Source organism: Schistocerca piceifrons, chromosome 1, assembly GCF_021461385.2.
Source record: "Schistocerca piceifrons isolate TAMUIC-IGC-003096 chromosome 1, iqSchPice1.1, whole genome shotgun sequence".
NCBI classification, from domain to species: Eukaryota; Metazoa; Arthropoda; class Insecta; order Orthoptera; family Acrididae; genus Schistocerca; species Schistocerca piceifrons.
In genome coordinates, this window is record NC_060138.1 from 877,133,093 (window position 1) to 877,146,402 (window position 13,310).

The window sequence follows — 13,310 nt, forward strand, 5'->3', positions numbered from 1 at the left end:
AGTGTCAAAACGTGCAAAGAATTTTCTCACAGCTCTTTAGGTAATTCCATGCTCTTGAATGATCTTTTCCATTCTCCATCCTCCCACATTTTTTTTCTGTCTCCAATGTTGATGGAAGACCTTCAATGTTTACAAGGTGTCTTTGGTGGTTGGCCATACTTGCACACCTCAGGTATTGCTCGAAATGTTATAGAAAGAGTCTGTGTAGGAAGATCACCGACAGCGAGCAGTGTCATTGCCTACTATAAACTACAAAGCACTAATGGCTGCAGGGGAAACAGGTATCTATAGATCTGTGGCAATGCTGAGGAGGCATTACCATCAGACATTTACAAAATTTCTTTTCTAGTGTCTTCAATTCTTGAAATTTTCTGATTTTAGTATTTGCTTTGAAGGACTATTTCTGACAATTAATTATCACATCAATGTAACTTTTTATGTGCAAAAAGGTTGGCCCTTAAAGAGATGAACTTTTTGACACTTCATTATCATAGGTGCTAAACATTTCATTTTTCCATCAAATCATATATTTTTCTTAATTATCCTGATTACTTTCAAGACTTTTTTTTTTAAGTAAAACTAGATCTCACACCGATTAATTCCATACCCCATTTGGCCATTTCGTACTTTTCATTTGGACATTGAAATCGAGACAAAACTTTTCTCTCAAATTATTATTATTTTCTTAATTACCCTAATTACTTTAAAGCATTTAAACCTTTTTTTGTAAAGCTAGACATCACACTAGTCAATTTTATATGCCATTTTCCCAATAGGATACCCCCTTGCACTTTATGTGTGATATATGTACATAACAGGCATCATAAGACTTGTCAGAGACTTCTTTATTATCTAATGAAGGTATATTATGTAATAAAAACTGCTGATGTAACAAACTGATAACTGTCTGGGAAGCAGGAACATTTCGTTCAATTTCTTATGCTGTAATCAATGTTTTTGAAAGCCTACAGGCATCATAAGACTTGTCAGAGACTTCTTTATTATCTAATGAAGGTATATTATGTAATAAAAACTGCTGATGTAACAAACTGATAACTGTCTGGGAAGCAGGAACATTTCGTTCAATTTCTTATGCTGTAATCAATGTTTTTGAAAGCCTACAGCTGTCATTCATTATTTAAATAACAATATACTGCACTAGTTACGTATTTTTGCATCTTTAGCATGACGCATTTCAAGAATTTTTTCTTGTTGTCAAGTGCAAATATGTAAATAAGTATTTTGTATGGTGTTTGAATGTGTTATTCTGTGTCTCTTGCACTGTAGTCATCTTTTTGAGGTTACCAGGAACTTTGCCTCACCAGTTACGTAGAGAACCACACACACACACACACACACACACACACACACACACACACACACACACACACACACAAACTACCACTCACACTGTTAGTTTGTGTAACATCACAAAAAATACATACATAAATAATGCACTCGACAAAGAGAATAAATTCTCAAAATACGTTTTGCTCAGCAAGAATAAAATTCGTAACCAGTGTTGTGTTTAAACTAATAACATTTGAGCAACGTAAAGTGAATGACAATGTCAACTAGAGCTCCAAGTGGCCATATGCCGAAACATGCCCAATATGATTTGACAAATATGTCACGATGATCACAACAATCACGGAACAGCGTTTGCGCAGCAGACACAGTTTGGAAATGGTTGTGATTCATCATGATATCTTCATTCGAACAAACCTAGTTACTTCCATCAGCCACAATGTCAAGTAGAGCTTGGCAGCTGCGGGAGATAAAGCATGAATTGTTCCAACTTTCACATGTTTACTGGTTCAAATCCACTGAGTAGAGTGCCCTGGTGTCAAGAAACTTAACCACATAATATTTGTAAGCACTAATGGATGGCCAACATCATGCCATCGTCATTTTTTCTCCACAAATATCATTTTGTAATGCATAAATTGCGGGAAAATTATAAACATGCTGGCACAAAATCAGGTACAAATTAACAGCGTGGCCATAGGAAATTTGACGGGACTGATAAAAAATGTTGTAATCGGCAGGAAAACATTAATTCTGAGGACATAAAAGTGGGGTTATACCATACTTGTAAACTACACCTGCTGTGAAGATGTTATGTACTTATAACAAGCTTAAAGTACATTAACACTTGTGAAATTTGTTATCAACAATCAATTCCATCTTCAGGATAACAGTGTCATTCACTTCTAAATATAAGAAGGGGTAAATGTTATTCATAATCCTCTACTGAAGTCAGTTGTGGCTGAGAAAAGACAGAATTACATAGCATTGGTAAAAAAAATTGTCAGCAAACAAAAATACAGGAGCTAGATAAAAATATGGACACACCCACAAGAGACGCATTCTTGAATGTAACGGCAGATTCCAGCCAATCCTGAAGGTTCCATCGCTGTATTTGATTATGAACACACCTGTGTAATGTCCTCAACAAATGTGTTAGTCATGGGCAGAACAGTGTTCTGTGTAGTTGTGAATGCATTATGCCAGAGCTAAGTGAGGAACTGTACCAAAAATTTTATAAAACGTAGATATATTATCATCTAACATTCATTAGATTTTGCTAGAAAATCTAGTGTCAGTACACAAGGTCGGTCAAGGAACACTATATATATTTTTTTTTTTAATGGCAGAAGTGTTATTACCTAGGAAGACACTCATCTTTTTTAAGGAGTTAAGAATTCTGTGACGGGGAAAACTTTGTACATGTCATGCAGCATTTTATTAAATATTCTGGGAGTTTTATGGCTCGACAAACACTGCTAATTTGTGATAACCATGTGTATGAAACAAAAAGTGCAAACATGACATGCTGATGTACATACTGAACAATCGAAATAGGTATGGTGGAAGCTTAACAGGGGGACATAGAGCAGAAAAAAAAGCACCTGCTCAGTCACAACAAGGATGAAAAGTATGTGTGTTGAGTGATTGTGACAGATGGTTACTGAAGAGTATTCTGATGAAAAAATAAAAGAGGAAGACAGCTGCAAAAGTCACTGCAGAACTGAATGTAACACTTGCAAGCAAAGTCAGCTCCAAAATAAAGTGAAGGGGGCTACATAAACTGGGAATTGCATGGTGAGCTAAAATTCCAAAACTCTATCTCACCGATACAAACATTCTTGACAGGAAAGTGTGGTGGACTATGGGGCAATGAAATTAAGTCATTTGACTGAGTGAATCTCGTTGCACACATTTTCCAACTTGTGTCCATTTACATTCCAATAATGAGACATGGTGTGGGTCAGTGGTGATTTGGGCAGTCATACTGTGGTATTCCAGGGGCCCACAGTTACTCTGTAAGGCTTCATTACTGTCAAGGATGACGTTTTGTTCCAAGATGACAGGGCGCCTGTTCACACACCTTGCTTTGGTCCAGGACTTGTTTTGTGAGCACAAGGATGAATTACTACATCTTCCCTGGCCACCACAGTCACCATAGCTCAGCCTTTGTGGTCTACTTTGGAGAGGAGGGTGTGTGATCACTATCCACCTTTATCACAGTTACCTGAACTTGCCGTTATTTTGCAGGCAGGAAGAATAGAATACAATTCCCTTGAAAATCATAGAGGACCTGTGTTTATCCATTTCAAGATAACTGGAAGCCATTTTGAACACCAATGGTTTTCCTACACTGTATTAGGCATGATAATGAGTTGTGTTTCTGTTTTTGTCCTCCTCCCGTATGTTGAAATGTTTACAAAAGTTTGCTTTTATTGCCAGCTCTTTCTACAGCATAGAGCAGTTCTTGAATAGAATACCATTCAAATAAATATCTACTGAGTTGCCTGTATGTAGCTATATATAATTTAACTAAAAGTGAGTTAACCGGACTATTGTAAAAACATATTCTACATCACAATATTTATCGAGAATGTTGTCTATGCAATATGCAGTAAATAATTGATGGAAAAGTAATTACTATAAAATTTTAAATAAGTTTTCTATTACCACATAAATTACAGTTAAGTTCAAACACATCTCACCTTGTGAAAACATCCAGGAATGTTTGGACAGTTGTTTCTGTAAGTGATGCTCCTAATTGTTGCTGTAAGCCTGCAAATGCTTTCATGAAGAATTCAAGTATTGCTTCACAAACATTAGGCGTCCGCACATATGCTGGGAAGAGTGATAATGCTTTGTGTACATTTGCCTGTAATTAAAAGGAGACAGATTTTAGATAACTGTATCAAAACAAAGTGTGAATATGCACTTAAAAGTATGGATAATATCTTAATTTTAGTAAATACAGCACTAAAATAAAGACAGGTAAATTTTTTCCAGAATGAGATTTTCACTTTGCAGCGGAGTGTGCGCTGATATGAAACTTCCTGGCAGATTAAAACAGTGTGCCCGACCGAGACTCGAACTCGGGACCTTTGCCTTTCGCGGGCAAATGCTCTACCAACTGAGCTACCGAAGCACGACTCACGCCCGGTACTCACAGCTTTACTTCTGCCAGTACCTCGTCTCCTACCTTCCAAACTTTACAGAAGCTCTTCTGCGAACCTTGCAGAACTAGCACTCCTGAAAGAAAGGATACTGCGGAGACATGGCTTAGCCACAGCCTGGGGGATGTTTCCAGAATGAGATTTTCACTCTGCAGCGGAGTATGCGCTGATATGAAACTTCCTGGCAGATTAAAACTGTGTGCCCGACTGAGACTCGAACTTGGGACAGGTAGAAGTAAAGCTGCGAGTACCGGGCGTGAGTCGTGCTTCGGTAGCTCAGTTGGTAGAGCATTTGCCCGCGAAAGGCAAAGGTCCCGAGTTCGAGTCTCGGTCGGGCACACAGTTTTAATCTGCCAAGAAGTTTCATATCAGTGCACACTCCGCTGCAGAGTGAAAATCTCATTCTGGAAACATCCCCCAGGCTGTGGCTAAGCCATGTCTCCGCAGTATCCTTTCTTTCAGGAGTGCTAGTTCTGCAAGGTTCGCAGAAGAGCTTCTGTAAAGTTTGGAAGGTAGGAGACGAGGTACTGGCAGAATTAAAGCTGTGAGTACCGGGCGTGAGTCGTGCTTCGGTAGCTCAGTTGGTAGAGCATTTGCCCGCGAAAGGCAAAGGTCCCGAGTTCGAGTCTCGGTCGGGCACACAGTTTTAATCTGCCCGGAAGTTTCAGGTAAATTTTTTTTTTTGGTAGGTGGTACCACACCTAATATGCAAACAAAAATTGACACAAATACTACACATTAGAAGCATAGGTTCCATCACCTAGCAAGAGAGAGCCCAAGGTAGGCCATTCATAAGTGTTCTAGACCAGGGCCTGCAATGGCAATGCTGTTAATCCCTGAAAAACTCCATTAGAAAAAAATCTCTTATCTGATGATGATAAATGTGGTTTGGAAGAACAGTGTTTGTTTAATTGCTGCTACTGTCTGCCAAGTAATTGTTCCATCTTTTTATAGTTTAAAATGAAACACTCATTTCTTCCTTAAATGCAACATTTATTTATCTTCTCCCATGAGTTTTAATGTTGAATCACATTAATTTGAACCAGATCCTAGTCATAATCCTTATCCACTATTTCAGGTACTTATTTCTTTTCATACATTAAAAAAGATATTTACTAGCATTTAGTCAAATGAAACATTAAAATCATCATTGTGCACATGAATATAACAAACAGCTAATAAAATTTTTCTTACAGGCCACTTCAAGGGTAAATCCTTCCCTGTGTAGCATTTCAACGTACTACTATTACTACTTTGAAGGAATTACCTACAAACAAATCGGGGGCACAGCTATGGGCACCCACATGGCACCATCCTATGCCAACTTATTCATGGGCTGCTTAGGGGAATCCTTCCTAAACACCCAGGATCCTAAACCCCTCACCTGGTTCATATTCACTGATGACATCTTTGTGATCTATATCGAGGGTGAGGACATTGTATCCACGTTCCTCCAGGACCTTAACAACTTCTCCCCCATTTGCTTCACCTGGTCCTACTCAACCCAACAAGCCACCTTCCTAGATATAGACCTCCACCTCAAAGATGGCTACATCAGTACCTTCATCCATATCAAACCTACTAATCACCAACAATACTTCCACTTTGGCAGCTGCCACCTGTACCACAGGAAGAAGTGCCCTCCATACAGCCTAGCTACCCATGGTTGTTGCATCTACAGTGACAAGCAGTCCCTCTCGAAATATACCAAGGGTCTCACTGAAGCCTTCACAGACTATAATTATCCTCCCAACCTTGTACAAAAACAAATCTCCTGTGCCATATCTTCCCAGTCTCCCAACACCTCCCGGAGTCCCACAGCAGCCTTCAAAGGTAATAGCACAGAAAATAATCAAACAAGCGTTCAAAGTTATCAGCGGAGAAAAGGGGACTTCAGTAAGAACACTGCTTGTGATCAATGCTGCGGGCAACACCATGCCACCCTTAATGGTTTTCCCACGAGTTCATTTTAAAGAGTTCATGCTTTATGGTGCACCTACAGGAATGCTTGGACTGGCTCATTCCTCACGTTGGATGAGTTCAGTTAACTTTGTACGTGTCATGCAGCATTTTATCAAATATTCTGGGGGTTCTATGACTCGACAAACACTGCTAATTTTGATAACCATGAACCATGGACCTTGCCGTTGGTGGGGAGGCTTGTGTGCCTCAGCGATACAGATAGCGGTACCGTAGGTGCAACCACAACGGAGGGCTATCTGTTGAGAGGCCAGACAAACGTGTGGTTCCTGAAGAGGGGCAGCAGCCTTTTCAGTACTTGCAAGGGCAACAGTCTGGATGATTAACTGATCTGGCCTTGTAACAATAACCAAAACGGCCTTGCTGTGCTGGTACTGCGAACGGCTGAAAGCAAGGGGAAACTACAGGCGTAATTTTTCCCGAGGGCATGCAGCTTTACTGTATGATTACATGATGATGGCTTCCTCTTGGGTAAAATATTCCGGAGGTAAAATAGTCCCCCATTCGGATCTCCGGGCGGGGACTACTCAGGAGGATGTCGTTATCAGGAGAAAGAAAACTGGCGTTCTACGGATCGGAGCGTGGAATGTCAGATCCCTTAATCGGGCAGGTAGGATAGAAAATTTAAAAAGGGAAATGGATAGGTTGAAGTTAGATATAGTGGGAATTAGTGAAGTTCGGTGGCAGGAGGAACAAGACTTCTGGTCGGGTGACTACAGGGTCATAAACACAAAATCAAATAGGGGTAATGCAGGAGTAGGTTTAATAATGAATAGGAAAATAGGAATACGGGTAAGCTACTACAAACAGCATAGTGAATGCATTACTGTGGCCAAGATGGACACGAAGCCCACACCTACTACAGTAGTACAAGTTTAGATGCCAACTAGCTCTGCAGATGACGAAGAAATTGAAGAAATGTATGATGAAATAAAAGAAATTATTCAGATTGTGAAGGGAGACGAAAATTTAATAGTCATGGGTGACTGGAATTCGAGTGTAGGAAAAGGGAGAGAAGGAAACATAGTAGGTGAATATGGATTGGGGGACAGAAATGAAAGAGGAAGCCGGCTGGTAGAATTTTGCACAGAGCACAACATAATCATAACTAACACTTGGTTTAAGAATCATGAAAGAAGGTTGTATACATGGAAGAAACCTGGAGATACTAAAAGGTATCAGACAGATTATATAATGGTAAGACAGAGATTTAGGAACCAGGTTTTAAATTGTAAAACATTTCCAGGGGCAGATGTGGACTCTGACCACATTCTGTAGATTAAAACTGAAGAAACTGCAAAAAGGTGGGAATTTAAGGAGATGGGACCTGGATAAACTAAAAGAACCAGAGGTTGTACAGAGATTCAGGGAGAGCATAAGGGAACAATTGACAGGAATGGGGGAAAGAAATACAGTAGACGAAGAATGGGTAGCTTTGAGGGATGAAGTAGTGAAGGCAGCAGAGGATCAAGTAGGTAAAAAGACGAGGGCTAGTAGAAATCCTTGGGTAACAGAAGAAATATTGAATTTAATTGATGAAAGGAGAAAATATAAAAATGCAGTAAGTGAAACAGGCAAAGAGGAATACAAACGTCTCAAAAATGAGATTGACAGGAAGTGCAAAATGGCTAAGCAGGGATGGCTAGAGGACAAATGTAAGGATGTAGAGGCCTATCTCACTAGGGGTAAGATAGATACCGCCTACAGGAAAATTAAAGAGACCTTTGGAGATAAGAGAACGACTTGTATGAATATCAAGAGCTCAGATGGAAATCCAGTTCTAAGCAAAGAAGGGAAAGCAGAAAGGTGGAAGGAGTATATAGAGGGTCTATACAAGGGCGATGTACTTGAGGACAATATTATGGAAATGGAAGAGGATGTAGATGAAGATGAAATGGGAGATACGATACTGCGTGAAGAGTTTGACAGAGCACTGAAAGACCTGAGTCGAAACCAGGCCCCCGGAGTAGACAATATTCCATTGGAACTACTGACGGCCGTGGGAGAGCCAGTCCTGACAAAACTCTACCATCTGGTGAGCAAGATGTATGAAACAGGCGAAATACCCTCAGACTTGAAGAAGAATATAATAATTCCAATCCCAAAGAAAGCAGGTGTTGACAGATGTGAAAATTACCGAACTATCAGCTTAATAAGTCAAAGCTGCAAAATACTAACACGAATTCTTTACAGACGAATGGAAAAACTAGTAGAAGCCAACCTCGGGGAAGATCAGTTTGGATTCCGTAGAAACACTGGAACACGTGAGGCAATACTGACCTTACGACTTATCTTAGAAGAAAGATTAAGGAAAGGCAAACCTACGTTTCTAGCATTTGTAGACTTAGAGAAAGCTTTTGACAATGTTGACTGGAATACTCTCTTTCAAATTCTAAAGGTGGCAGGGGTAAAATACAGGGAGCGAAAGGCTATTTACAATTTGTACAGAAACCAGATGGCAGTTATAAGAGTCGAGGGACATGAAAGGGAAGCAGTGGTTGGGAAGGGAGTAAGACAGGGTTGTAGCCTCTCCCCGATGTTGTTCAATCTGTATATTGAGCAAGCAGTAAAGGAAACAAAAGAAAAATTCGGGGTAGGTATTAAAATTCATGGAGAAGAAATAAAAACTTTGAGGTTCGCCGATGACATTGTAATTCTGTCAGAGACAGCAAAGGTCTTGGAAGAGCAGTCGAATGGAATGGACAGTGTCTTGAAAGGAGGATATAAGATGAACATCAACAAAAGCAAAACAAGGCTAATGGAATGTAGTCTAATTAAGTCGGCTGATGCTGAGGGAATTAGATTAGGAAATGAGGCACTTAAAGTAGTAAAGGAGTTTTGCTATTTGGGGAGCAAAATAACTGATGATGGTCGAAGTAGAGAGAATATAAAATGTAGGCTGGCAATGGCAAGGAAAGCGTTTCTGAAGAAGAGAAATTTGTTAACATCCAGTATTGATTTAAGTGTCAGGAAGTCATTTCTGAAAGTATTCGTATGGAGTGTAGCTATTTATGGAAGTGAAACATGGACGATAAATAGTTTGGACAAGAAGAGAATAGAAGCTTTCGAAATGTGGTGCTACAGAAGAATGCTGAAGATTAGATGGGTAGATCACATAACTAATGAGGAGGTATTGAATAGGATTGGGGAGGAGAGAAGTTTGTGGCACAACTTGACCAGAAGAAGTGATCGGTTGGTAGGACATGTTCTGAGGCATCAAGGGATCACCAATTTAGTATTGGAGGGCAGCGTGGAGGGTAAAAATCGTAGAGGGAGACCAAGAGATGAATACACTAAGCAGATTCAGAAGGATGTAGGTTGCAGTAGGTACTGGGAGATGAAAAAGCTTGCACAGGATAGAGTAGCATGGAGAGCTGCATCAAACCAGTCTCAGGACTGAAGACCACAACAACAACAACATGAAAGTCACATGTCCATTGAAGCCATTAATATGGCAAAAGCTAGTGGAGTGCACATCTTAACTGTTCCTCCACATTCAACCCATAGAATGCAACCTCTGGAAGTTGGAATTATGAAGCCATTTCAGGCTTATTATAATGCTGCTGTAGACACATGGATGAGTGAACATCCAGGACAGTCCTTCACCATCTATAACATTGCAGCTTGCGTAGGTATAGCCTATGTACGTGCAATGACTCCAGAAAATAAAATCAATTCATTCAAGAAAACTGGCATTTTTCCTGTTGACAGGCATGTTTTCACAGATGATATGTTTCTGCAAATTATGGTTACTGACAATCTCCATCCCCCAGAATAACAGAGAGAAACAAACCAGGACCCTACAACTGAAGGACAGAACAGTGACCAGACAGCACTTGAATGCGATCCACCACAACAAAGTGGTGTTCCTAGAAGGAAGGCTGATTTTTCACAACAACCGGAAAGTCCACAAAGTTCAAACCATTCTCCATCTTCAAGTTACATCAGTCCTGAACAGTTCCGTGGCTATCCAAAAGCAGAAAGAAACAACAGGACTAGGAAACGTAGAGAAAAGGGGGAGAAGCAAAATCATCACTGATATGCCAGAAAAGGTAATCCTGGAAGAAAAACAGAAAGTAAAATTCTTAAAGTCAACAAAAGTAGGCCTACAGGTTACAAGTGTGAAGATGAGTCTCTTCAAGAAACAGAAAACTAGGTCTGAAAATGAAGATGAAGTGCACCACACTGATGGAACATCGGACTTGGAAGATGATATTGCTCAATTAAGTGAAGATGAAGTTACAATTCCACAAAACCCTGACATCAGACATTACGTTCTCATTAAGTTTATCACGAAAAAAAGTGTAGTCCATTATATAGGGATGGTTTCGGAAAAAAAAGGTGATGATGGGGACTGTGAAGTTTGTTTTCTGAGAAAGTCGCAGAAGACTGAACATAATTTCTTCTACCCTGTAGTTGAAGATATTTTGAATGCCAAGATTTGTGATACAGTTATGGTGTTACCTCAACCTCAAGAACATGGAAGAACAAAACACCAGCAATCGCTGCTTTCTTTACCCGTTTCGTTTTTGCAGTATAACATTCGTTAAAATAGTTTTTTTTACAGAGGTAGTTCATAACCTTTTTTTTCTAATTCTATTACCATTATATTTCATGTTTTATCTCACAATAAAAAGTTTCACTATTGTAACTGTTTTCTGCCTTTTTCAACCAATAAAGTGTTATTTTCTTCAGAGATATTTTATCTTATGACTTAATTTAAAATACTATCCCCAAATAATTAAAAAAAGGAACAAAATCAATGTTTCTAATCTAATTGTTAAGTGTTTCATTCTTCCCCATAGTGTCTCAACCTTCCCCATTCAGTGTCTCAACTTACCCCACCAGTGGGGCAGCACGAGACATTGTACATCTTTCGTATTTTGAAAGAATTTTCCAAAACCAGGCAAACTTTACATATAATTCCATAAATAACTGTATTTACAATAATGATACTCCAAAAAATAGTGAAAGCAAAACTGTACAGGGGCTACTTACAAATGTACAGTCCTTTTAATTTTTGTGCCTCAACATGCACCACTTCTCCATAATTGTACTTTTACAAACAAACAAGTACCTTTGATATTACAGAAATATTTTAAAAAGTAGTTGAAAATACTTCAGTAAAAAACATTACACATGCACCTGAATGACAGAAAACAGAAGTTTCTTCGTATTTGTTATTTCCGAACAAACAGATTCAACCAGGTCACCAAGCAGCAGCAGTGTGTTTGTAATTACATCTTGAGCATGAGGTGAAGTTGGTGTCACATGTTGAAAGCAGGCAGTGAGTGAATCCATAAGATCTGTCAGCAACCTGTGTCGTTCATCCCAGCATTGCTCATTATTAGGTACCCCTGGGCAAGACAGCAGTAAGGTATTACAAAGTGCTCGTGTCACTAACCGCTTTGTCTGTGGACGAAAATGAAATAAATATTAAATGATAGTAATCAATATAACATACACTCTAAATTTTTCTAGTATGAATTTCTGAAAAAGCATTACATGATGTACACTGTAAAATTATAAGGCAGCACAACAGTTGTGCAGTACTTACCTTCACATAGCAAAATTCCAATACTGGTAGTAAGACACATTGCAATTAGAGAAAAACTAAAGTTAGTTTTTGGAACTAATAGTTCTTTCAATGGAAAGGAAAGACAGATTTGGGAAGGAGCAGCAGGTAATTCAGACCCCACGGTGTGAAAAATCCACCGGTTTTTAACAGTTTTTTTTCCCTCTTAATGTGTCTGCCACCATTAGTGGAATTTTATTTCCTGAAGGTCAGCCATTGTTTCCATATAATATTACAGTTTTCACTAATAAATTATCTTCTGAGAGCATGCAGCATTATTAAATACAGAAATTACTCGTCACTGAATAACAGAACACAAATTTTATTTTAACTTAATTCATTCTGTCTTATGTCTGTGTGTTCTCTGTCACTAACACAAATGTTTGTTTATTTATACACAAAATCTTGTTCATGATGTGGGATACAAATTATAGCAATACAAAGGTGCAGGAGCATAAACCTTTTTATTACATAGATTTCTAAATATGCAAATTCTTAAAGGACAGAATACACATACAATTACATTACAATACTTTCTAGCAGTGATTTCTATTTTAAAATACAAAGTCAACCTGAGAATTATTATTATTATTCTTCTTTCTTTTCTCAGACATTATGTCTGGTCAAAAATAAAAGTGACACGGACCTTGATCAAGCGTGACTTCCTTTTAACTGTACGGTATATGTTACATTGCATTTAGGAATTTTCAGGTTATTGAACCTGTATCAATAATTACGGATTTCTGTAGTTGTATATATACGTTTGGATGTAGCTGTATTGTGTTGATGTAGTGGTGGATATTGTGTGGTATGACTCCTGTAGTTGATAGTATAATCGGTATAATGTCAACTTTATCCTGATGCCACATGTCCTTGACTTCCTCAGCCAGTTGGATGTATTTTTCAATTTTTTTCTCCTGTTTTCTTCTGTATATTTGTTGTATTGGGTATGGATATTTTGATTAGTTGTGTTAATTTCTTCTTTTTATTGGTGAGTTTGATGTCAGGTTTATTATGTGGTGTTGTTTTATTTGTTATTATGGTTCTGTTCCAGTATAATTTGTATTCATCGTTCTCCAGTACATTTTGTGGTGCATACTTGTATGTGGGAACATGTTGTTTTATGAGTTTATGTTGTAAGACAAGCTGTTGATGTATTATTTTTACTACATTGTCATGTCTTCTGGGGTATTCTGTATTTGCTAGTATTGTACATCCACTTGTGATGTGATCTACTGTTTCTATTTGTTGTTTGCAAAGTTTGCATTTATCTGTTG

The 13,310-nt window shown here is 38.6% G+C and overlaps 1 protein-coding gene and 3 non-coding genes across 4 annotated transcripts in view; 2 read left to right on the forward strand and 2 right to left on the reverse strand.

Moving 5' to 3' along the window:
• Positions 1 to 13,310, reverse strand: part of LOC124716462 (exportin-6-B) — a gene marked incomplete in the record, with an annotated part of 329,183 nt that overhangs the window by 36,412 nt on the left and 279,461 nt on the right. The window contains 2 exon segments of the mRNA XM_047243176.1: positions 4,014 to 4,180; positions 11,604 to 11,870. Coding sequence (XP_047099132.1) covers positions 4,014 to 4,180; positions 11,604 to 11,870 — 434 coding nt within the window.
• On the reverse strand, positions 4,377 to 4,451 carry Trnas-cga. The gene has a single exon. It is a non-coding gene; the product is annotated as a tRNA-Ser (tRNA).
• Positions 4,743 to 4,817, forward strand: Trnas-cga. The gene has a single exon. It is a non-coding gene; the product is annotated as a tRNA-Ser (tRNA).
• On the forward strand, positions 5,044 to 5,118 carry Trnas-cga. Its single transcript has one exon. It is a non-coding gene; the product is annotated as a tRNA-Ser (tRNA).